The sequence below is a fragment of the Ochotona curzoniae genome, unplaced genomic scaffold (assembly GCF_017591425.1).
Source record: "Ochotona curzoniae isolate NIBS_2020 unplaced genomic scaffold, NIBS_Ocur_1.0 contig_4612, whole genome shotgun sequence".
Lineage (NCBI taxonomy): Eukaryota > Metazoa > Chordata > Mammalia > Lagomorpha > Ochotonidae > Ochotona > Ochotona curzoniae.
Window position 1 is genome coordinate 13,518,007 of NW_024466343.1, and position 26,937 is coordinate 13,544,943.

The 26,937-nt window shown below is 34.9% G+C and overlaps 1 protein-coding gene across 3 annotated transcripts in view; it reads left to right on the top strand.

Moving 5' to 3' along the window:
* Positions 1-26,937, top strand: part of PRKACB (protein kinase cAMP-activated catalytic subunit beta) — a 73,465-nt gene that overhangs the window by 25,583 nt on the left and 20,945 nt on the right. For 2 of the 3 annotated variants that reach the window (XM_040987352.1, XM_040987354.1), the window contains exons 2-5: positions 8,149-8,210; positions 9,827-9,955; positions 19,895-19,993; positions 24,373-24,455. In XM_040987352.1, coding sequence (XP_040843286.1) covers positions 8,149-8,210; positions 9,827-9,955; positions 19,895-19,993; positions 24,373-24,455 — 373 coding nt within the window. Of the gene's footprint in view, positions 1-2,488; positions 2,513-4,077; positions 4,102-8,148; positions 8,211-9,826; positions 9,956-19,894; positions 19,994-24,372; positions 24,456-26,937 lie in introns of all 3 variants that reach the window. The other variant, XM_040987353.1, reaches the window with a different exon arrangement.

The window sequence follows — 26,937 nt, forward strand, 5'->3', positions numbered from 1 at the left end:
AGCAACAACACAGAGCCTATTAAAAGGGCAATCCCCCATGGAATGTTTAAAAATCACAGCATTAAAATATTAGCCTTAACCTAGTATTTGTGAAATATAACCCTGCATTAGAGACAAGACACAATAATCACTGCAGAAATTAATGATGTGAAGAATTTATGCTTAGAACATGTACAGAAGGTTGTAAACATAACAAATCTTAAATGTCATCTGTAGTCTTAAAAGTTTAAGATGAACAGGAAAACAACACATCAAAGTTAGGAAGATGAAATACAAGATTTGAATGGAAAGAGTGAAATTAGGCAGGAATGGAAAAAAAGGTAGAGTGGTGTGATAAGGAAAGGTTGTAAGATAATAAACATGGCTTTGACAGAATATAAAGCTGCATTTTGAGCAATAAGAAACTGAAAATCCCTGCAGAAAACTAAATTAAGTATGTGAAGAACTAGCCTGATAGATCCTTCCAGAATCTAGGGGAAATAAACAATACAAGTGAAAAATAAACAGTTTTCACTATGTTGGATAAAAGTAGAAATCAAACCAAAATATTTCCACCAAGCAGATATGATTAATAGAACAAAAGCAATCACCAAGGATTATTAACTTAAATGAAAACTTATTGTTTGTATCTAAAGAGTTTCTTGCATTTTGACAAGATTTTTAAAAACACCATTCCTAAATTTGTCTTCATGAAATTTTTTTGCTCTAAGGATAAATAATTCTGTAAGTATTCAGACATGTTTGCATGTTATATCCTAACACACAACTTGTCTTAGAAAGAACAAAATATAAAATTAGAAACTGGCAATGCTCTAAGACAATTTGAATGACATCATAACAGCACTTTGAATATTGTGCATTCTTCTAAATGACTTCCTGAATTTACAAAAATCAAAACCAATTCTCATACCACCCCCCCAAAAAAGTGGTAAATGAAAACCATATCTGTAAACTTCCATTAAGAAGATTTTTCAAAGCATTTTGACTAACATGCTTTCATTTTAAGTGGCCACCCACAGAGAGAAGATAGATACTTTAAAACACCTGATTTTGGATTTCTTATAAATCCAGGATCCACAAAGAACCCTAATCTCAGTGAAACCATGCATTGGAAAATTAAGCTTCTGCAGTAACACAAAGAGAAAATAAGACAATTGTTTTCATTGATTTTGATTCTTGCGAGTGAGGAAGGAATGTGTGTTGTGTGTGTGTGTGTGTGTGTGTGTAACAGAGAGAGAGAAAGAGACAAAGCGAGATATGCCTCTCTAGAGAATTCACAACCAACTGCTTAAGCTGAAGTAGGTTTAAGATTTTAATATAGTAACTGTGTGGACTAGGAACAACCCACAAAATATTGATGAAGAATTCCAGACTGGTAAAATATTTTGGACATTGGGTAAAAGTTAATGAAAAACCCTATACATCTATGATTCAAACCTATATAATTTTTCAAGATACAAGTTCATAGTTCAAAAGCAAAATAGATACACACACAAACACACATGAATATCTACACAAATGATATTCAGACATAACAGGTTTACATTCCCTTCTAAACGTGTCAGATAATAGTATTGTCACATTAGCACTCTCATTTAAAATTAATGACAAAGAAGCCACACGCATTGGCCTGATGGTTAAGTCACTGGTGAAGGCATCTACGTTTCTTCTCACAATACCTATTAACTGCTGGTGCTGCTTCTAACTCTACGTTCCTACTTTCCCATCAATGGACACTGTGAGGCAGCAAGTGATAGATGACTCAGATCATTAGGTTCCTGCCATCTATCTAATCTTCAATAGAATTCATACTGCACCCAGCTATCCAATTAGATGTGCCAAATGCATTTCCTTCTAGAATTTGATTTTTCATTTATTTTTCTATATAAAATGTGTAAGTTTTTGTTTTTTCACAATTTAATGAATCAGTTTAGTCACTTGTAATCAGGATTTGATAAAGAACTAACTAATAATAAAGCTGAAGAGGGAAAATGCCAGTAAAATACATATAATAATAGAAAATGAAACTTGTTGCTTTATTAGATTTCCATGCTTTCATGTGTGACTTTAAAGACTAATAGCTTAAAATCAAAACTAGTCATGGTTCCATGCAGTAAACTGCACAAATTCAATAGCATAACTAATGTTATTCAATATCTGTGTATTTTTTTAGAACCAGCTTTTTAAGACTGCAACTCACTTGTTTTGAATGAACTTATTTGAGTAGTATGAGGGAACAAAATGAACCTAATTATACTTCAGATTATATGGATAGAATATTACAATTAATATTCTAGAATAGATTTTGTTCAGAAGTATTATAATAATAACAGTATCTGTTATTATTATAATTATGTAGAACATTTGAATGTATAAATGCAAATATTTAATTCTTTTTCTATGTGTGGTAAACTGTAGGTGGTTAACTTCTTATGGATATGTTATTTATATGTTATTTAATCTGTTTAATTTATTTTTTTTAATCAAGCACGCAAATCATCAGATGCATCTGGTAGGAAACTTCTCTTTATAGAATAACTATTACTTCAATTGTTGTAAGTTGGGTTTTTGAGGTATCTTGTGTCAAATAGAACAGTTTATATTTAGCTTTTCTGTGAATTCTGTGTGTTAAAATGACTTCTAGTAACATGTGTATATGTGGGGAGAGGGAGAACATTCTTAGAAATAGCAATAGAGGTCTCAAGAGCTGTGTGTTTAAAGCAGGGCTGGTAGAAGCCAGTCAAGCAACTACTGCTTTTACACTTTCCAGGTTTTTGGCTTTTCAGTTATTTGTTAATAAAACTTCATTGTTTTCATGGATAATTTTGCTCCTATTTCTATCCTGTTTGTGCTTTTGACAAACATACACTAAGTAACTTTGAAATAGAATAGTGCTTTTAGTAATGTAAAATAGGGAGATGGAAATACTTTGATTATAAATACAATAGGAGATACTTGAATCAATTGAGTAATAAATTTTGATAGTTATTGCAAGATCCCATTAAAAACATATTTAGTATTTGTTTATAGTACCTAATACCCACTGTTGTAACAATAAGTTTCCTAATATTCCTTATATTAACCATCAGCTTATGATGTTCAGGCCTCTAACCCTCATCATTTTCTTGTTACCTTATTTGACTCTCCCCTTACTTCACACACACTGAAAAGCATCACCACTGCAAACATGCCCCTCCCTGGCTGGCACCTGCTTGCTCCTACGTTTCACCTCCCACCAGTGTGTACACTCATAGCCTATGCTTTATCTATTCCAAGTCATTTGCCATTTCCTGGGTAAATTATGCTCTTCCTCTATGCCATCTATACAAGATCATCTCATCTTAAAATTTATTCCCTAACTTTATCTTCCGGAGGGAGTCGTTCTTCAACACTCAGTACAAAAGCTGTGTTCTCTATTATTCCCTACCTTACTATCCAAGAATTTCCTCTTGCAAAATCCAACAGCTCCTTACAATCAATTGACTTGGTTTTAGTGCTTATCACACTCCATTAAAATTTCTCCCATTAGCTTTCTTTCATCTCCCTAACAGCAAAGAGATACTTATTGTTTGTAGTATTCAGAGATTCACTGTATCATCTGACACTGATAAAGGTGCTTAATAATTGTTGAAAAATTAAAATAGAACCATGGATACAAGAATTGAAAGGTACAATAGCTGAAAGAAGCTATGGTATCTTTCAGAGGAGAGCGAAACTGTTAAAATTCATTAGAGTTGAATTACAGAAATCTAGAGTTGGTAATAGAATAGGTCTAGGATATATATTTCCACATTTGCATGTTAATATTATTAGTCCTATTGCTATGGAAAAATAAAGTTTTGTTGTGATTTTAAAGAAACTTGGAATTAATTTTGGCATTTGGCAGTGGTTATTGTTTATTTCTTTACCATTTAATTTTAAAATGTTCTACTCAAATATATGTAGTCAAACGAGTTTCTATATATTGATTTTTATTTCTGCATATAATCTGGGAAAATGTGTTTGGTGACTTCATGCTGACATGCTATTTTTATAAGTGTGATTTAATCATTGTTTAATTTATTTTTTGGACACAAGCTTGCTCCTCTTCAGAAATATCTGGTAGGCGACTATTTTCTAATAAAATAAATGTTATCTTTAAACTTTTTTATTTGGTTGTTTGCAAGCTTTTGATCTTCTCTTAAAGTTTTGTTTATTAAGTGTATTGAATAAATGAAATAATTTAGTTGATGAAGAAACTTCTTTGTTAAATTTTTGTTGAGCTTGAACTATAGAGCTGATTCATACAGATATTATAGTTTACTGTGATTTTAAAAATAAAAATCTTACCATTGTGCAATGAAAGGTGCAATGGGGAACAGAAGACACAGAATGTAATACCCAGAACTTAAGTTACATCACCCAGATTAATGTGTGGTTTTTTGAAAAATGCATGCCACTATTAATTTTTAATGAAATGACTAGTATTTTAATATTTACTGTAGAAAATTTTATTCTATCCATTTTGTTCTGTTTGTTCCTTTCCAATATTCCTAAATTGAATAAAAGTTAAATAAATTTGTGTGTTTAGTGTCCAAGAGGTATAAAAAAGGAGGTGAATTTTATTACATCATGAATGTCTAAAGAACCAAACATATAGAGTAGTTGTAATCTATATGTAATCTATATGAATGATGATCTTTTAAAAGAGTTGTAGGATGCAGTAATGCACAGCGAGCTCTTTTAATGATAAGCAGTTATCAACTTTATCTACCATAGCACCCAAAGGTGCCTAATAAGTAATTTGCAAAATGTTATTTGTAAACCATTCTTCATTGTAGAATTATCTGAAATATATGAGATAGTTTTCCTTCATATGAGTTCTTATTGAATTTTCCTAGTGTTTAAAGGGAACTTTATAATTTAGATTTTAAGTTATAAAACACAAATAAATACAAAAATATTTCAGGAATGGATTAAGAATTATTCTTATGTACCTTTAGAAATACATACATATTGCCTTTGTTTATTTTCTCTTCATCTCATGACACAATTGAATATTCCTTCATGTAATTCCAGGTGAATATATAGATTCAGTTTTGATGTTTATTTTCCTTAGAATACAATCTGATAGACTCTAAAGAATACAAACTAGGGAGAAAATAAATATATTTAGGAAATGAATATAATTGAAAATGAATACTCCTGAGATAATTTGAGTTAAATTTGTTGTGCCTTCCTTTTATCTAGTAACTAGTTTGCCCTGTTATTAACCAACACAGACATATTAACATACAATTCTTGAGTGTTTTTTTTTTCTGTAGATAGAGATACTAATTAATGTTGGGTACTTTATCAATAGGTATCCATGATCAGTAGCTAAATATTAGGACCAATAGTTTAACTATGGAACAAGCTCCAAAACCTGTGACTATGCTAAGAAACCATGATGATTTAAATATGAACATGGCTTATATAATAGAACTGAAAAACTAAAAAATTTAAGAAACGTAGAGTATGTACACACTTTACAGGGAACTCTGGTTTGAATATGGTGCAATATATGAATCTAGCTGTCATACCTCTTATTTTTATCAACTTACCAAACAAAAAAAAAAACCAAAAACAAAAACCAACAACAAAAAAGCCTGGTTTCCTTGGTGAAGTTTTTAAAAATAAGCAGAAAAATATGTTGTTAGAAATTAAATCCACCGATATCTAAAAGTAATAAAAGCCAAATTAAATACATGTATTTTGGGATTGCTTGTTGTTTTAGGACCATTTATAATCTAACATTGAGAAAAAGTTAATTTTTAATAATTAAATATTTGTTATTTACATTTCTATGCATATTTTGCCTCATGTATTTTTACAAAAAGTTATATTCATCTTTACATCTAAATAGTGAACATGTGAACTGAAGATTTAATGCATGTTTTTATCTTTAAATGAGAAAAATATTTCAGGAACAGAGTTTGCATCATAAAAGTAATGACAATATAAATTAATGATAATGTTCAAAAGAAAATTTCTTATGTTGGAAAAATTCACAAGTGAATATTTGACCAATACTCATTTCTCATAATTTTACAGATCTTCATGATAGCTCTTGTTTACTTTTTGTCTTGAGGGACTTTATTTCTCCTTAGTTTGTGAAATATAACTTTTATTTTTCTTTTTAAAAATTTATTTTAAATTTCATGATACAATTCCATAGGCTCTGGGATTTCTGTTACCCTTTTTAAAATAGAAGGTAAACTCAGAATAGTAATGAGTAAAGAGAACCTTACAAAGTTTTTACAGAATGTTCTATCAGTGAATGAAATTAAAAGTAGACCTGGATCTTTTTATTTTATGTCATCTCTAAGCAGATAAAATTATTTCCCTCCCCTAATCATCCCAGTGTACCATCTTTGGCAAATACTGCTACTCCATTCTTTGATCAGTTAGGTTTTTTCTTAATTCTATATTTAAGTGTTATGAAAAGCTAAAACAGGACATTAGAGGTATTTTTTGTTTTTGTTTTTTTTTCCTCATTCTTTTTTTTATTTCCAGATTTCATGCTCATGCAGAGATCTACATTTTATACTGGAACTTGAGGCACAGGATTTAAAGATGTTTTCCAAAATTTCTTTAGAAGTAAGAGATATATTCAGGAAATCAAAAATTATGTCTTAAAAGTCAGGTTGCTTTTATAATAAACCATGTCTTATTTTAGAGCCATCATTTCTATATTAAAGCCATGTGGAGGCATGCCTTTTTCATGGGGGAAAAAAAATCTTATAAAACCTCTATCTCTTGGTTGTAATTAATACATTAACTGTTAGAAGTAAAATGACATGAGCCATCTTAATTTCCAAGAAAATTTAAACACTTTTCCCTCAAGTGCACCTCATGGGGAGAAATTGGATCATATTTGGATAATTAGGTGCCACTGCTTAATTGTTTTGATATATGTATGAGCTTTTTTACAATGGGAAAGGTTGTAATTTTGAAAAAGTTCTGTCTCAAATATATATATTTGATAATATTTTACAACAAAATACTAATGAAAACTTATAGAAAGTAGTAAAATAATGTCTCCAGAAATATATTACTTAAAAACTAATGATTGCTTTTGATGAAATCATCATCATTCAAATTGTCAAAAAGTTTAGAATGTCAGCAGCCTTTTTGATGAATAACAGTGTTTTGCTAAAGGTAACTTCACTGGGGATGAAAGAGGGAATAATAACATATGTATTTAAATGTCTGACTGAAATGCTACATTTTGAGCAAGAGCAAGCTAAAATAAAAACTGCTTGCACAGTCAGGTTCTATTCTCATACCTAGGAACATGAGTGGATTTTGTTAATGCCAATTTTTTCTCTTTGAAATTTTCTTTGTATTACTTGTTTTTAGGCAGCTAAAATTGTTTTATAAACAGAAGCCATCAGTAGTGAATAGGTAGAAAGACAATGAAAAAAGAGTATTTTCAAATGCTTTGTCTAAAACTTCATATCACAGCTGTATAAAATAATGATCTATATAGAATCTACATGTGTATGTGTGCATATATTTGTTTTAATTACTTTAGTGTAAATTTTAAATAAACCTCAGACACTTTTTGTCCCAAATTTAGAATGAGATTTTGTTTAAATTTTCTATGATGTTTTGTTCTGTTTTGTTTTTAAGATGGTGTGAGTATCCTCTGTGTGTTTCTTAGTCCGTATTTTTTCTCTCTACCCTTATTTAGTACAAAAAACAAAAATTTAATAACTTGAATTCTTATACCTGAAAACAAATGAGTTATTTTTGAACTCCACAAATGAACACATTCATATCCTCCAGGTTTTTTTTTTTTCTGTAAACGCTCAGTTACCAGGACTGCTGACTTATTTATCTACAATCACTATTTTGTCCTGGATTAATTTCTAACTTTTGCATTACTTTCAGGCTTGTTTTCAGGAACAGTATTTTTTATTAGATTTGAAGCTATCGAAATGATCTTCATCATAGAAATTTGAGAAAGTATTAGCTTCTAGTTCAAAGATACTGAATACCTCTCTTATGTGTCATGGTAGTGAGTACACAGTTTGTTACAATAGGTGCCATAGTCTGTTTTTTCTTAAGAATTATTTACATGTAGTGTTCTTACAAGACACAATTTGTTTCTATGTATAATTTCAGTGAAAGAGTTTCTAGCCAAAGCCAAAGAAGACTTCTTGAAAAAATGGGAGAATCCTCCTCCGGTAAGAAATATTTAAAATATCCTTATATTCATCATTTTAAAATCATGATCTAAGTAAAATCATGATTCTTGCCCAAGTAATTTACTAGTTTAGAAATTTTAATTTTCCATTGGCATTAGTAACTAGAAGTTTAAGATGGAAATGTTGCCATAGTATTGTATTTTGATTTATTAGTCCATAATTTTATGTATGCTTAAATGAGAAAAGGAACTAATTTCTGTGTTAGTAGCTGATTACAAATTTAGATACTAATTTCAAGTTGCTGTAAACTCTTGCTACATTCTATTAATATGGAATTACAACTTTAATAGCATACACAAATGTTAGACATGATTTCAAAATATTTTGTATTTCATAACATGAAGTCGAAAAGGATGTGAGGAAGTTAGTATATTTATTATATAAAGAAAATACTGACTAATATAAAGTTATATTCTCTTTATCAATAAAGTTTATTTCCATTATTTGGTTAGACTTCTAAATACTTCAATTTACCTAGTTGCTAAAACCGAGAGTTAAATACTAACCCATATAATAAATTTGAACTGGATTAAACAGGCATTTTCTACTGTGATAAAGAATCTCATTAAGTTTGAAATTAAAATGTTTTTATTTTAAAAGACATGTTTGATTTGCCAAGAGATTTAGTCAACGATTATGAACTCTAATATCTATCCATATTTCTGATTTTTAAAAGAATCTTTATGCATTTCGTTCTCAAACTAAGTATTATGCCGACTGGCCCTTAGAAATATTTCATCTGAGATTTTCTTTGAGATGTTTGTAATGACAACCTATTGAATAAGTGGGCCAACAATTACTACTTGTTGCTACTTAGCACATAATTTGTTCCTAGTAATTTTCATTTTGTTGTGGCAGCAACAAATTCAATAGATTGATGGCTCCAATTCTTTGCTTCTGTGTTTAGTCAAAGCCAAAGAAAGATATTCACTTGTAACAAAACATCTATTCAAGAAGAAAAAGAGGCTGATTATTGTTCTTGGACTCTGGCTTTGGTTCCTTGTAGAATGAGGAACTCTTCTTTCCTTGTTACTGTTTTAGGTAACACTGGGTTATTATAACAACAGGGAGAGAAAGCCACTAGAATTTCTCATACTGCTATTATCTAGTTTTGTAAGCATGTATACAAATAGAAATTAAGTAAAATGGGCTTTTTACAGTGAAAGAACTCTGATCCCTCAGCTCATCCTATTCATCATAGTCATTTACAAGTATAGACAGACTATGTAACAATCATGATTCTTATCAGTATTATTATGGTCTGTTTGCAATTATTAAAATGTGTAACTAATTTGTTACAGATCAGTATTGGGTGTTTATGTTGGATGATGAATTTTAATATTTCAGCTGAGGTTGTTATTCCTTCCAATTACTGTTATGCTGTGTTTTGCAGTTTAGCATTTATTAGATCCTTACATATTCAAAGCGGTGAGGGGAGGATGGAACCAATGACTCAGAATTATCACTAGTACTTTTATTTTTTAAATGGATATTTATAAATTAAATGATACATTCTAATTACATATTGCTAAAGCTATTATAATGATCATAATCTTCTAAGTTTTTGGCTCTTTTTTTTTTTTGTAAATATACAGAACAATGCTGGACTTGAGGATTTTGAAAGGAAAAAAACTCTTGGAACAGGTTCGTTTGGGAGAGTCATGCTGGTGAAGCATAAAGCCACTGAGCAGTATTATGCCATGAAGATCTTAGATAAGCAGAAGGTTAGTGTATTGCTGTTTCTTTTTGCATGATAAATTTCAGTTTTACCAGCTAAGGTACTAAGCAGATACAGCAGAATGGTCTATATTGAAGCCATCAAATAATTTTCATGTTATATTCAATTTTTATTGTCATTTTTGTGACTATATGATATATTATGCTTTTAGTAGTATGTTATTATTTCAACAATTACCCATAATATGAATCATTATGCTTACTAACAAAGTATTGAATTAAATATGTGAAAAACAAGTTTGTCCACTGTTTTCTGCCTTTTGGAAAATATGGAATTTAATTACTTAAGTTTTAATTAAGATATCAGAAGTTTGTTTTATTTTATGAATGTAGTAGAAACCTCTTAATATGATTGTTTTGATAAATTTAAATGCCAATTAAAGCATAGGAAAGTTTTAAACCTACAAATAGTAAAAAATCATTTTGAGTATTAGTAATATTTTAAGCATTTATTGAAGCTGATATGTCAGAATATGTGAAGAATTCATGCTTTAAATATTAAATATCTACTTCACTAATAATCACAATTAAGGGAAGAAAAATAAAAATAACAAATTCTGATACATTATTTTAAAGATATTATATTCCCAGGAGTAATTTTTTAGCCTATTGGGACATAGGCAGAAAAATGTGGAAAAAACACTAGATGTCAGTTTTACAAATCGTGGTTGGACTCATGCTATACAATAGAAACATAAGTGAGCCTCATGCACAACTTGAATACTTCTAGCAGCCACACTTAAGTTGTAAAAATAGTTGAAAACTTTTCCATGACATGTTTAATAGCTTGGTACATCCCAACTATTTTCATTTCAATATATAATTAATATAAGATATGTGAAAATGATTTTATATTTTTACCCTGAGACTTGACAATCTGAATGGTATTTCATACCTAGAATATATCTTTATTTGGATAAGCTACATTTTACCTGTTTCATAACCACATGTGTCTAATTCTTAGCATCATGGACAGTGTAGTGTTAGACTTGTCTAAGGTTTTAGTTCAACCTCCATATTAACTAGAGCTAATCTGTAACATGAAAAGGGGTTGTGGTTTAAAAGTTAGTCTCCTTAAAATTAAATATGCCAATACACATATTTACGAATACATTTTTCTCATTCTCATGACTTTTCTAACCATGATTCTTGAGAAGAAATAGTTAAATTACTCTATGCACTTACTTCCTATTCATTATATAGTCTTCAACAATTTGGCTTCCTCCTTTTTTATCCCATATCTTTTGCTACTCCTCTGAAATGGCTCTACCAGAGTTGAACAGTTGAGCGACCTTATTGCTGAGTCCAGTAGAATGTGCTTTATGCTCGTCTTACCTAATATTTTTTAAGCAAATGGCTGTTCTCAGCACACCATTGAATCTGTTTTATCCCTGGACTTATGAAATTTCATACTCTGCTGATTATGCTTCTACCCTCCTGGGCTCCTCTTCTTTGTTTAACCCTTTTTTTTTTGCTATTTTGTTCTTCTGTTTCCTCTATTATTTAAAGCTTGGTAATCCTGAAGCTCTGCAGTAGCTCCTCTTCTTTGCTTATACTGTGCACTCACATCTAATAGCCTTGGATATTTCTGGAGCTCCTCACTTCTAATTTGTACAGTCTTAGCAAAGGGCTCTTAGAAATTGCTTTGCTTTCATTTCTAGATAGCTTATTATATCTCAGAGAGTAAAGGCAATTTGTGTTAGTAGCAGAACAACAGCAAAGCACATCATAAACCTGCCAATAAAGTGTTATTGTATGTGTAACTCATAACATTTTTGCTTTCTTAAAAAAATTAATGGAATATCTTTATTAAAAGTATTGAAAAGACAGCGAGCTGTGTACCATTTTATGGATTTAAAGTGATTATTGAAGAAGCCTTCACATTTTAGTAAGGTTATGAGTTGTTAAAACAATTACTGAGTTGATTATATCAGGAATAAATCATGGAGATTTACTGTTTCTCAGAAGAATGGCTGCCATTTTATAACATTTTTATTACTGTAGTATACATGATTAGATAGAAAAAACTTGAATTTTTTGAAGTCTGCTTATTTTAATTTGCTAAAATAAGCAACAATGTGGTGAACACTTGGCCTAGTAATTAAGATGCCCTTGCCACATGCAAAGTTCCTGGGTCCTATAAATGGCTCCTGCTTCCAATTCCAGCTTCCTGTCAGTATGTACCATGGGAGGCAACATGTGATGGCTCAAGTACTTGAGTTCCTGTCACCCAAATAGAAGACCTGGGTTGACTTGCTAGCTCTTGGCTTTGACCTAGTCCAGTCCTGGCTGTTGCAGGCAATTGAGAGTGAACCAGAAAATCGTTTAATTACAACTTGCCCTTCTCTCTCTGCCACTCCCTTTTTCCCCTCCTCCTCTCCCTTTTCGTTTACTCCTTCCCCTTCATCTCTCCAAGTCTTGACTAAAAGGAACAGGAAAAAAATAATTAAATAATAGTTCATAATAACTAGTATTTCTGTTAATTACAAATTTTGAGTTTACCTGCTGGGCTTCTTCTGTCATCAAGTATATGCTATGAGGAATTGAAAACCAGTACAGAAATTAAGAAAATTATATTTCTGCAATATATACTGTGTGTCAGTTGTTGCTTAGCACTTTAAATGAGAAGGCTTTGTTTAAAAATTTGTGGAAAGTGGAATTAAAAAGTTAAATTTGTCTCCCCTCCACATTTTGAAATCCATACTCAAACTTCACAGAGTAAACATTTTCCATGACCCTTCATATATATTTTGTCAGTTAATCTTCACAACTGGGTTTTTTTTTTTGGAATTAGTCTATTTTTTTGGAATTGCTTCCATGTAAGCAATTCTTTCTAAGTTTTAAGGCTAACCTTATAAACCAAGAATTTGATCTCATTTGTCTCGTTTCAGTGTCTTTACTCCATATTCTGCTTTTTCAATTTTCTTTAAAATGTGTGAGAATGGGGGTCATTTCATACAATATTTAAGATGCCATTTAGAATGCTGCTCACATCTGATATTAGAATGGCTGAGTGCAAGTCTGGGATCTGCTCAAAATTTGAGCTTCCTGCTAATGCATGTCCTGGAAGGCAGCTAATGAGTTCCCAATGATTTGATACCTCTGTGGAAGACCTGGAAGGAGTTCCTAACTCCTGGATTCAATTTGGCATGAGAACACTTGTTCCAGATATTTGGGAATTGAGCCAGTGTATGAGAGATATATAAATAAATATATTTTAGAATATATATTTTAAAGATAAAATGCATGAATTTTGTTATTTCTAATATCATTTTTACTACCATCTAGTTGGGAGTTAACATTGTCTGGTTTTACCATAACATTTTTATTTCTACAACTCTAGACTTTAATCTCTGCTAATTCATCTTTCTCATTGCCAACAAAGTTTTCTTACCATGTTGTATCATTTACTCTCCCATCAAAAACCTTCATGATGTTTATTAAATAAAATCAGAATTCTACAGCCAACTTTCAGACCTTCCACACTTTTCTTCCAAATTCCAGTGTAATGTCTTCTCTGGTGTTATTGCCTACATTTCTTCTGTAGTTTATTTCTCTAATTTAAGATGGCATACAGGAATATATAGGACATAATAATTTCTCAAGTGTTTGGCTAAAAAAATAGAAAAGAAAGGAGAGAGAGAGAGAGAGAGAGAAAGTAAGCGAGGGAGGAAGACCTGGTATCAGATAAGTACTTTTAAATCCATTTAAGATAGAAACTTTACAAGGTAAATTCAGGAAGAGGCATTTATGTGGCTGTTGGGATGCCAGTTAAAACACTTGGATCAACACTGGAAAATCTGGATTCATTTCTCACCCATATTTCCAAATACAGCTTCCTCCTAACACAAACCCTTGGAAGGGATGGGTGATGGCACCCGTTTGAGAGATTTTGATTGAATACCAGTTTCTGACTCTGATTGTCACTCATTGCCAGCACCAGCCATTGCGTTGGAACTAAGGAATGAACTGAGAAATTGGAACATCATGTCTCTCTGCTTTCCAAATAGAAAGATAAGTAGTTAGCTAGTGTCAGGGTCCCTTGGCCAGCAAGTCAAACCCGGACACTCGTTGTCTTTGCAGAACGTTTATTGTGGAGAAGACACAGCAAAACCGGCGTGTGGCGGCCGCGCAGCAGCCACCGTGCAGCCGCGCAGCAGCCACAGCATCGCAAAGCGCGCTCTCTCTCTCTCTCCCTGTTTCTCTGGCTCCCTTATATATTGGGTAACCCGGCCAATCAACGTAAAGGTCACCTGTGCACGCAGCGGGCAGGCCAATCATCACACAGATCACGCGCTGTCCACGTGCCATCCACGCACCCCTGGGCCAATCACAGCAGACTTCTTGTGACTTGTTTTTTTCTAGCACAGGAGGAAGCAGCAGTCCGGTGCCGTCCGTCTAGGGTGTGGGATGCAGGCTCCCTACAAGCTAGGTTGATAGGTAGGTAGATAGATAGGTAGGTAGGTAGGTAGATAGATAGATAGATAGATAGATAGATAGATAGATAGATAGATAGATAGATAGATAGATAATTTTAAGGAAATACGATTATATAATTCTACATGAAATTTGAATATAAAATTTGAATACCATTCTAGCTATTCCTTTAAAAAAATGATTTGAAATACCGACTGATGGAAGATAGAAAGAGACAGAGAGCTTCATCTTTAATCTGCTGGTTTGTCCACAAATGCCCGCATTAGCTGGGGCTGGACTTAGACATCTGCTAGAGGCACAGAACTTTATCTAGTCTCCCACATGGTAGGGTTCCAGGTCTTTGGGCCTCATCCCCTGCCTTCCAAGGTGCAATAGCAGAAGGCTAGATTGGAAGCAGAGGACCCTGGACTTAGTCCCAGGCATTCCAATATGGAATTCCAGTTTCCTAAATGGTGCCTGAACTAGCCATACCACAACCCCAAACCTTAATTGTCAATTTTACTCTGCCATTTCTAAATACTTCATTACCAATTTTTTTTGCCTTTTGTCTATTTTAATTTATTTTTGTTGGTTTTTAATTTCACTACCAGTTCTGCGAAGCACTGTTATTAATTATAGCTAAATGAAACTGCAACTCAGATTTTCTGTGTTTTTCGTACATTTTTTTTTTTAATTTTAATTCTGACTGAAATTTTTTTTTAAAGATTTATTTTTATTATTTCTTATTGGAAAGGCAGATATACAGAAAGGAGAGACAGAGAGGAAGATCTTCCGTCCAATGATTCATTCCCCAAGTGAGCACAACGGCCAATGCTATGCCGATCCGAAGCCAGGAGCCTCTTCCGGGTCTCCCACGCGGGTGCAGGGTCCCAAAGCTTTGGGCTGTCCTGGACTGCTCTCCCAGGCCACAAGCAGGGAGCTGGAAGGGAAGCGGGGCTGCCGGGATTAGAACCGGCGCCCATATGGGATCCCGGGCGTGCAAGGTGAGGACCTTTAACCACTTGCGCCACCGCGCCGGGCCCCTGACTGAAATTTATTTTCTCTTTTTCCTTAAGCTTAGTAATCTATCTTTTAAGATCCATTTTAATCTTTTCCTATTTAAATAGATTTTAATAATTTTTTTGAATTTTTACAATTTGCCAAATATTATGTACATCATTGAGGCGTATAATTATGCCATACACCTACCTTAAAAGTAAAAGTAAAAGTATATAAATAAATAACCTGGAACTTAGAAAAGTTGAATACTTAGTTTCAAGTAAACATTTGTTCCTCTAAGTACATATGACATGATTACTCTCATTTAGCAATGTTTCCTATATCTCTATTCATATATTTTTACCTCCTACTTTCAAATAGAATTTGTGCAGCATGCAGGGAAGCATTCCTTTCTCCTGCAATACCAGTTATTATACAGAAGATATAATTAGTGCATGTGCATAATTTGAAGTAAGTTAGATTGTAATTTGCTAACTTAAAATAGAACTTGTCAAATTTCCGTTCTAATCATGTAAAGTCCAGTACATACATAGTTGCCTTAAGAATGTAAGTTAGAAAGCCTCTTGTTGTCCTTTTCATTACTTATTTCACAAGCCAGTATGTGTTTATGTTTAATTCAAACCTTGCTATATGATAATACACAAAGAGAAATCTAATAATTCCCTTTGTAATGTCACAAAATTTATTGTGATAATCATGGATTAATTGACCCTATAATTACTTAAAATAGGCAAAGGGTCAACCAACTACCTCATGTTGTGAGTTGAAAACTCCTGAAGTATAAAAAGAGTTGAAATAACAACCCCAAGGTTAGAATGCTGATTGAATAGACGACCTGGAGAAGAACACAAATCTTCTAACTCCAGTCTAGTATTCTTGGCTCAGTATTATTTGTAGACTCCTAATTTTATGTATAGAAGTGAATATATACCTTTTTTTCTCACAAATAATTTCTTCTTTGATTATATTGACAGTGGATTTTTCATGAATTGCTTTAATTATGTTGTGGAGTGTTCCTTCTGTGCTTACCTTGCTTAGAGTTTTTAGCATGATGGAATATTGGATTTTATCAAATGCTTTCTCTGTATCTGTTGAGACTATTGTGTGATTTTTATTCTTCAGTTTCTCTATGTGGTGTATTTACGTTTATGGATTTGCATATGTTAAACCATCCCTGCATGCCAGAAATAAATCCCACCAGATCTGGGTGAATGATCTGTCTAATGTATTTTTTTATTCTGTTGGCTGGTGTTTTGTTGAAGATGTTAGCGTCGATGTTCATCAAAGATATTGATCTGTAGCTTTCTTTGTTGTGTCTTTCTGGCGTTGGTATTTAGGTGATATTAAATTCATAGAAAGAGTTTGGAAAGATTGCCTCCCCTCCAATTGTTTTGAATAGTTTATAAAGAATTGGAGTCAGTTCCACTTAAACTGTTCTGTAGAATTCAGCCATTTGGGCCTGGGCTTTTCTTTGTTGGGAGGGCTTTGCCTACTGACTGTCTCTGTTTCAGTTATACACTTATTTATATTTTGTGATGCCTTGTGACTTAGTTTTGGTAGATGGTATAAGTACAGGAATCTGTCCATTTTTGGAAAACTTCTGGCATGTAGCTGCTTGTAGTGATTTATGATTATTCTCTGTATGGCTGAGGTATCTATTGTTATGTTCCCTTTTCCATCTTTGGTACTATTGATTCTTGTATTCTCCAGCTTGTTGTTGTTGTTGTTAGTTGGGCCAGTGGGGTGTCTATTTTTATTGTTTTCTCAAAGAATCAGCTTTTTGAATCATTGATTTTGTGTATTGTTCTTTTGATCTCTCTTTGGCTTATTCCTTCTCTTATTTTGATTATTCCTTTTTTCTATTGTTCTTCAGATTGTTTTGCTATTGTTTTTCTAGTTCCTTCATGTGTATATATAGCTTAGTTACCTGATGTCTTTCTTGCTTCCTAATATAAGCACAATTGCAATATATTTACCTCATAATACTGCCCTGACAGTATGCCATAGGTTTTGGTATATTGTGTTTTTGTTTTCATTGGTTTCAAGGTATTTTTAAATTTCTTGTTGAATTTCTTCTCTAGCCCATTGCTTGTTCAGTAGCATGTGGTTCACTTCCAAAAGTTTACAAATTTCCTGGGGAGTAGTTTGATTAGTTGGTCTCTAGTTTCATTCCATGGTGATCTAAGAAAATGCATGGTATGATTTCAATTTTTTTTGAAGTTGGTGAGGCTTGTTTTGTGACCTATCATGTGGTTGATCCTGGAGAAGGTTCCATGTACAACTGAAAAAAATGTATATTCAGTGTCCATGGGGTGGAAGGGTTTGTATATATCTATTAAGTCCATTTGTCCGATTATCTGTGTGAGATCTGTTGCTTCTTTGCTGAGTTTCTGTCTTGGTGATCAGTTTATCGATGTTAATGGGTGTTAAAGTCCCCAGCTATTATTGTATTGGCATCTGTGTCTCCCAGTAGGTTAATCAATAATTGTCTCATATAGCTAGGTTCTCTTGTATTTGGTGCATATAAATTTATTGTTTTTTCTTCTTGGTATATAACTCCATTTATCATTATGTATTGTCCCTCTTTATCTCTTCTAATATTTTTCATGGTGAAGTTTACATTATCTAATAGTAGAATGATTACACCAACACCTTTTTTGTTTTCCATTGGAATGAAGTGTTCTTTTCCATTCATACACTCTTGGCTTTCTTGTATCTTTATTGATTAGATGTGTAGAGACTGGCATATGTTATCAAAGATATGTTAGTAATTAGTGCAGTCTCTGCAGAAAACAGTATAGAGAGCTGTTTAAAGTATAGAAGTAGACTTTTCATGTTGTCCAGCAATCCCACTACTGGGTATATACCCAAAAGACATGAATGTATTTATACCAAAAAAATACTAGTACCATCATATTTTTAACAACAGTGTTCATCATAGCCATAAGATGGAGGCATCTCAGATGTCCATCAAGGGATGAATGGATGAAGAAATATATATATACATGCAAATATATATATATACATGCACACACAGTAGAATCCTGTGAGATTTAAAAAGAATAAAAATCTTTAATTTTCATAAAAAGAGTTGTAACTAGGGAGTATCTTGTTGAGTGAAATACATGAGACAATAAAACAAATTCTGTGTATTCTTTCTTGTATGTGGAAATTAGAATTTTAAAAGTCAAAAAACAAAACAAATGGAAATGACTGTGTATCATTTTTGTTTTAAATATGGTGTTCTGTCGAACTTTATTTTTAATCTTTATCAGGCAAATTATTAGGCGTTTTGAGGATCTGTTACTATCTTGAAGTTGGTTGTATATTGGTGAAGTTGACTTTTTAAAAAAAATTTGATCGGTTATGGCCCTTGCTTTTGATTGTCAAACTCTTTATTTAGTGGAGCATTAAGCGTTTGACTGTAATGCAAAATGAAAATGTTCGTCTTAAAAGAAAACAAAAACTAAAATAAAATGTGAAAAAGATGTTCTCTTCTCCCACCTATTCAGTCCCTTTGCTTTTTTCTCCCGCTTTCCCTCCCTTCCTCTTTATACGTCACTCTGCCTTTCAAATACATAAAATAAATCTTTATAAAAGAAAGAAAGAAAGCAACTATCTGATGATTTACACTATAAAAAATCATTTATACATCTCAAAGGTTGCATTTTCTTACCTTTACCGTGGAATTATGGTCTTTACTAAGTCAAAATGAATTGACTTCCTTTTCTATTGAATAAACAATGCAAAGGGGTCTTGATTAATCCTGCAAGACCTGTTAGAAGGATGCAGGGCTTATTTGCCTAAATATTTCATCTTCTTTTGTGACTTTGTAAATTCAGTATTTAGAATCTATACTAGTATTTATTCATGTATTTTTTTTATTTATTGACTTTTTGTTAATCCTCAATTTTTGAGGTATTTAAAAGTCAGTACTTCACTAAATTGATTGAACCCAGCTTCTTTATGGATTGTAAGGCTTTAAAAGCGAGATATTTTCACATATTAATTTTAAAGTAATTTAAAGACTTGAATCTTCTTTAAAAATTGTTTTTTTAATTGAAAAGGCAGATTTTCAGAGAGAAAGATCTTTTGTGTGCTTGTTCACTCTCCAAGTGGTCACAACAGGCAGAGACCCAGGAGCTTCTTCAGGTCTCCCACGCAGGTTTTGGGCCATTCTCCTCTGCTTTTCTGAGGCACAACCAGGGAACTGGATTGGAAGTGGAAATGCTAGCACATGAATAGGATCCCATAAGGAATGCATGAACTTGAAGATGGACATTTAGCCAGTGGACCAGTAGCGCAGTTCCAAGACTACAATTTTCAATCCCGTATTAGTTTGCACTTTTTAAAAATTTGAATCTAATACATATGGTTGGTACAAGTGGAGCAGTCTTGCTTTTAAGAGTTCATTATTATATGAAAAACATTTCTTTTAAAATTATGGGAACTGTGGTTTTGCTTAAAATATGTTTATCTCTCAATTGCAGGTTGTTAAACTGAAGCAAATAGAGCATACACTGAATGAAAAACGAATATTACAGGCTGTGAATTTTCCTTTTCTTGTTCGACTGGAATATTCATTTAAGGTGAGATTTCATAACCTCTAAATAACATATTTACCAACTGGTGATATTTTTTAAAGTATGAAGCTTAGTAGGATCTAAACAATATGATAGCAATAGAGAATGCAAATAAGCAAACATTTTTATATAAATTAAAGATTTTATGTAATTAACTTTTTTATTTATTTATTTTTTCAATTTTGACAATCTTTACATAGTTAATTAGGGTAAAAAGGTTCAAGGGCTACAGGAAAGTGGATAAGACTAGTATTTTTTCCATATTGTTTCCTTCATGTTTAAAGGGGAGTATTAAAGGAGAAGGCCCACCCAATTTCCCATCCTCCCCAGGTCCCGGATGTAGGGCATGCTCTGAGGATCTTGCTCAAGTGGTTTTGATATTTCAACAGTTATGAATCTTGCCACTGCCAATCTTGCCACTCCAAGCACTATGAGGTCTTTGAAAAATCCGCTGATTGACATAGTCCATCATAGCTGAGATGGTTGGTTGACCTGTTCTGTCTTCTCTCTTTTCTTCGTTAGGGTTCTGAGTCCAGCATTTAGATAAGGAAGATCTCCAAAGAAACTTTGTCTGAGGTGTTCTCAAGCCAGATTCTTGTATGTGCTAGCAAGTACAGGGCCCGGCACAGTCCATCACCCTGATCAGCTGGTAGTTGTAATTGCTGGGTTGGTTCTGTTTTCACTCCCAACTTCTACTAGAACCAATGGGTGTTGCAGTCCAGCCTGGTTCTGCCCAGCACATACTTGGTGTTCGCATAAACCAGTGGGAGCTGCAGCCTAGTTGGAGCGACCCGGAATAACCCCCACCAGGCCCACCCCCTACCCTGGTTTGCCAGTATGTGTAGCAGTAGTCCAGTCTGTCCCACACCCCATTCCACCCCGGCCGCTGTCTTAGTTTGATGTCCTCCTGTGGAAGTGGTAACCCAAGAGGGATGAGCCCACTATTTCCCTCCCAGGCCTCTCCCACTCCCAGATTATGCACTCTCCGGATAGTTCTGTGGTTTGACTTGACAGAACTAGCCCCCAGTGCCAGCCTCTGCCAGGTGATGCTGCGGCTAAACCCAAACAACCCTCACCCACTCTAATTTTGTTTGCACCAGTAGGAATAATCAGCCCAGCCCGGCTTTTCCCTGATCTAGGCCACATGAGGCACACAGGTGTTGTTGGCCTGCCTAGTCTGGTCTGCCCCCATCCCAGCCTACATTCTCCTGCGGGAGTAGCTGTCCAGCAAAGGAACCCTCCCTTATTCCCATGCCGGCTCTGCCCCCTCCCTTCCTTGTTCTCACGCTGGTTTGGCGCTGCAGTCCCTTCCAGTATAGGCAATCTCACCTTGGCATTCCATATTTCTTTGTTGTGACCGAACCTGGCTCGACCCACACTGGTGCTTGGATTTGCCAGTGGATGACGTGGACAGATTCAGCCTGGAATTCCCCCAACCCCTGTCAATTGTATGCCAGTGTGTAACTCCATGACCTGTTCTGTGCTGTTTCCTATCATGTTTCTTGCGCTTACGTGCTGGGTCTGTGTCCTGCCAGAGGAGTTGCCCAGGCTCCTCCATCAGAACCTCTCCCAATGCCAGATTTCACGCTTACCAGTGGGTCTATAAGCCAACCCTACTCAGTTCACATCCTGTCATAGCAGGAACTGTGGCTTTTCCTGACTGGCCTTCAATCCAATCTGGTTCTTGCTGTTGGATGTTTCAGTCCAGCCATGGTTTGTCCATACCCACATATGGCTCACACATGGCTCAGTAGGACCTTGCCTAGTCCATCCCACATCTGCCCTGGTCCTCCAGGACACCAGGGGGTGTTGGGGTCTGGCCCGGTTCTGTGCATCCAATCCCAGTCCACACTTATGCCAAGGGAGATTACAACTGTATCCAGATCAGAATGCAGCCCCCATTCCAGGTCACACACCCCTTGGCAGGAACCTCAACCCAGCTAGGGTTGTCCCCTTAGCTCCCCAACCGGGCCTGTTCCCAGCCATAGATCACTCGCATGCTGGTGGTTTCTCTGACTCAGCTTGGCACAGCCCCTCCCCTGTCCCGACCTCTGCCTTAGACACTATGGCTTAGCGTCCCTGGCTCATGTGGACCAGTAGGTACAAGAGCCTAGCTTGGCATGACCTCTGCTCCCTCCTGGTTTCTAGTTTTGCTTGTGGGCTAAGGTTTGCTTGGTCCTGCCTGATCTACTCTGTTCCATTACCAGTTGATACATTAGCTAGCTGTTGGAACTACTTTTCCTAGGTTGTCCAACCCCCAGGTCTGGACCACATGTTCACCAGCGGGACCTATGACTCTCCAAGGGAGTTTCCCAAGTTCTTCCACTTAATCCACTCCCAGACCCAGTTCTCATAAATGCCATTGGGTTTAGGTCAGTCCCCGAACAGTCTGGCCTTCCATTTGGCCTTGTATGAGCTGGTGAATGTTGCAGCCCGTCCCACCCCACACCCTAATCAGGATGCACAATCGGGTGCTCCTGCCCTGACCAGTCCAGACTATTGGGAGTTCTTTTACCTGTGATTGATGGCAGGCTCCTGGGTCACACCTAGCTTAGTCCATCACCACCCCTACTCTTGAGATAACCAGTGGGGCTAGAATTTCCACAGGATGTGGCTCACACATCCCTCACAGAATTTACCCCTGGTTATGGTTTTTGAGTGCTAGTGAATGTAATGGCTTGCTTAATGTGACCCTTCTCCTGATCCAGCAAGCCATAGCTTCTGCATGGACTGGTATTTGGTGGTCAGCATTGTTCAGTGATTACAAGTTTTACAAAGGAAGAATTACTGCCAGTGGGAATCTTTACGAATGCCTCAGGTCCTAGAAGCAAAATGGGTTCAACCTGGAGCTAATTAAGCAGCAACTCAAAGAACCAAATCCCTAGAGCTCCCCAGCCGGGCAGCCAGCAGGCAGAGCCTGGCACCTAATGGCGCACTGGCCGCCCTGGGGACAGCTCACCACGTGCACATGGCGGCTGTAGTCTGGGATTTATTTAAATATCCAGGCCCAAGGTCGCGCCCCTCCCAAATCCCATTCACTGCCCAATGAAGGCGATGGGTGGGTCCCGGACCTGCCCAGTCACAGAGACCTCCCCCCTCGGTGTACTCACCTTGAAGGGAGCAGCCCCTGGAGCCCAGGCAGTCCCGGGGACAGCCCACCACATGCACATGGCGGCTGTCATCTGGGATCCAGGCATGAGACGCCCCGTCCTGAGACCCACCCGTAATTAACTTTTTATACTTATAAAATTTAGTAACATTTGAAAAGATTTTCATTGTTTCCTGTGAATTTTTCAAGGTCACGCGCATAATTTTTCATGAGATGGTATTATAAAATCAAATTTTAAAATGATAGATAAGCACAATGATGCTGATTAAGCACTTCTTTTTTTTTTAAGATTTATTTATTTATTTATTTTTATTGCAAAGTCAGATATACACAGAGGGGGAGAGACAGAGAGGAAGATCTTCTGTCCAATGATTCACTCTGTAAGTGACCACAACGGCCAGTACTGTGCCAATCCGAAGCCAGGAACCCGGAACCTCCTCTGGGTCCCACACGGGTGCAGGGTCCCAAGGCTCTGGGCCGTCCTGGACTGCTTTCCCAGGCCACAAGCAGGGAGCTGGAAGGGAAGTGGGGATGCTGGGATAGAACCGGCACCCAATATGGGATCCTGGCGCGTTCAAGGCGAGGACTTTAGCTGCTAGGCCATGCCGCGGGGCCCTGATTAAGTACTTCTTACACTCATGCAACTGAATGTCATAACAAAACTTTTTCTTCTCTTAAGTCGTTCCTGACAGTATCTCCCCAAATTTTTATTTCATAATTTTGCTTCTAGTCATTTCACTTACACAAGGCAGAACAGCTTTTGTCAAGTGTCTCACAAAGTTGTACAAGATATTTTGAAAGTTGGCATCTTTTCAGCATTTTAGAATGATGCTTTGCATCTGTCTGCGCTATTGACTCATATAAAATACTTTAACCCCCTCTCCCACATTATTCTTTAAATCAATGAAGACCCATGATTTGAGGTATTAAAACCAAAGTCTCTCAGTCACAAAATGTAATTTTTTACATTATTTACTTATTTACTTTTTTACTTTTACTTATTTACTTTTTAGAAATGTTTTAACCCAGTTATCCTTTGCATATGCTGTCATTTTAAGTCATTGCTTCAGTGTTTTAGTTCCACATTTTATTTCTGCTAATGTACAAAAGCTGGAGCATTTTTCATTTATTATTTCATTTATTATTTATGTCCTGTATTATTTGCTCTATCAAGTAGACATTAGGTTGTTTTTCCTGATTGAATATGATGTACTTAAAAACATTTTTTAACTTTTCATCTTTATAATTTGATTTATATCTTCTTATTTGTTCATAGGATAATTCTAACTTATACATGGTTATGGAATATGTTCCTGGAGGTGAAATGTTTTCACATCTAAGAAGAATTGGAAGGTTCAGGTAACTAATGCCTTCTCCCTGTTCAAATCTTCATATGTCTGTGTCTTTTTATAAATTAATTTCAATATCAAAGCCTGCTTTCATTAATTAGCTCATATTTTAACTATATGGAACATTACTAAGAGGAAACATCATATGTGCATTTTTTTAAGATTTAAAAAATTTTTATTGTTAAGTCAGATATACACAGAGGAGGGGAGACGGGAAGATCTTCCATTCATTGATCCACATCCCAAGTGGCCACAGTGGCCAGAGCTGAGCCGATCCGAAGCGTGAAGCCCACACTTTCTTCCAGGTCTCCCATGCAGGTGCAGGGTCCCAAGGCTTTGGGCCATCTTCAACTGCTTTCCCAGGCCACAAGCAGGGAGCTAGATGAGAAGTGGGGCTGCCGGGATAAGAACTAGCACCCATATAGGGTCCTGGTGCATGCAAGGTGAGGACTTTAGCTGCTGGGCTACATGAGTTTTAATATTCAAATAAAGGCCAGTGCAATGGCATAGCAAGCCTCTACCCTGACGTGCTGACATTGTGCACACTTGAGTCCCAACTAATTCACTTCCCATCAAGCTCCCTACAAATGGCCAAGGAATGCAGTGGAAAATGTCCCAAGTTCTTGGGCCTTTACACTGATGTGAAATATCTGGAAGAATCTGCTGGCTCCTAGCTTTGAATTGGCTCAGCCTCAGCTATTTGGGTCATTTGGACAGTGAACCAGCAAATGGAATATCTATCTTTGTCTCTTCTTCTCCCTCTGTAAATGCCTTTCAAATAAAAATAAATCTTCTTTAAAGAGTTTCAAATAAAAGCACTATGAAACCAAGTTAAATATTCTGCCATTAGTAAGCATTGTAATGATTCATTATTTGAAAAGTTTCAAGAAATGTAAAAATTAATTGAATTTTAAAATATTAATGTTCTTTGGTATTGTTCTTGAAAAATATTAGTGATGCAATTTCTGAGTCAGGTTTGAAAGAATGAAGAAGAGATATAATTGATCGTAGCAGTAATCAGGGTATTGTGATGATGGAAGATTTCAGAAATATAATTCCTAAAGTTATTATGTTTTTTAAGTGTATAAAAATTTAATATTTTACTTTATGATTAATTTACTAGTAGTATTATCTCACATTAATTAGACTAGCTTATGATTTTGATGATTTTTACCAGTATTTGACAGCTTATAAGCTAATACTGTTCATTAATTCTTCCTATTATAATTCAGCTGAACGCAAGACAAGGTTCAGCTTCATTCAGTGTAATATAAAGTAGCATAATGAAATAGTAAGTGTGAGCTCAAACAGGACTGATGATGGCCATTCACTTTACAGAAAGATGATAGAGGACTTGAATTGTCACAAGATAATATTAAGTACTAGGGAAAATATTATAATTTTCCATGTTAGATGAACTAAAGTTGAATTCATTTATTGACCTAATATGAACAGGGCAGCTAATATGTGTTAAGTCACCATGACAATGCATAGTAGCTTTTGTTTATCTTTGATCATTTTGTTTCATCTGCTCACGCATTTTCTCTCCTATCACCAGTACTCCAAGCAGATCCAGAATCCTCTTATTGCATTAGAATTATTCAGTGTTTTACAAAAAACACCACACCTTAATTAGTGGTCAAAGTTTTCTGCCCATTTTCTGCAATTACTAATGTCCACACTTTGATTTTATAATAATGGGTTACTACAAGAAAAGCAAATTAATTGAAAATGTCATACTGAAACAGTGAGGCAGCAAGAATATTAGCTATTCTTTAGCACAAAAAAAGGAATCATGATTATCTCTTACTTAAACAGACCTAAAGATCCTATAGAATTAAGCCTTACTGTTGTCCTCCCACATTTCCTTAAATATTAAATAGAACTGTCTAATGATAAGCTGTGTTTGAAATATTTTGCTTTTATTTTCAACAATTTGATGATAGATCTATGTAATGTCTGTAGTCCTAAAGATATTAGTATGTAAAGAAGTAATTAAAATTATAAAGATATTAGTAATTAAAAGTACAAAGATATTAGTATGTATAAAGAAGTAATTAAAAGATATGTGGGAAAAATAGGAGGTTTCCCCATAGCAAATGTTTTCAAGTTGAATGTTTCTTTGACTGGGATGATTTTCTCTACCTCTTTTTAGTGTTCCTCCTCATTCTTTGACATTTGATATGCAAAGCAGATTGTTTAAAGCATTGAGATGGGATGAAATTGGAAGAGTATTAAAAAAATATTGCATCTCAAAGTATTTTACTTTACCTATTCATTCAATAAATATTTACTAATGTAAATTGGGTTACACTCTGGGAATTGAGATGATAAATAACAGGAGCAAATGTATTCTCCTATAATCTTTTAAAAAAATGTATTTCGGGGGCCCGGCGCGGTGGCGCAAGTGGTTAAAGGTCCTCACCTTGCACGCCCGGGATCCCATATGGGCGCCGGTTCTAATCCCGGCAGCCCCGCTTCCCTTCCAGCTC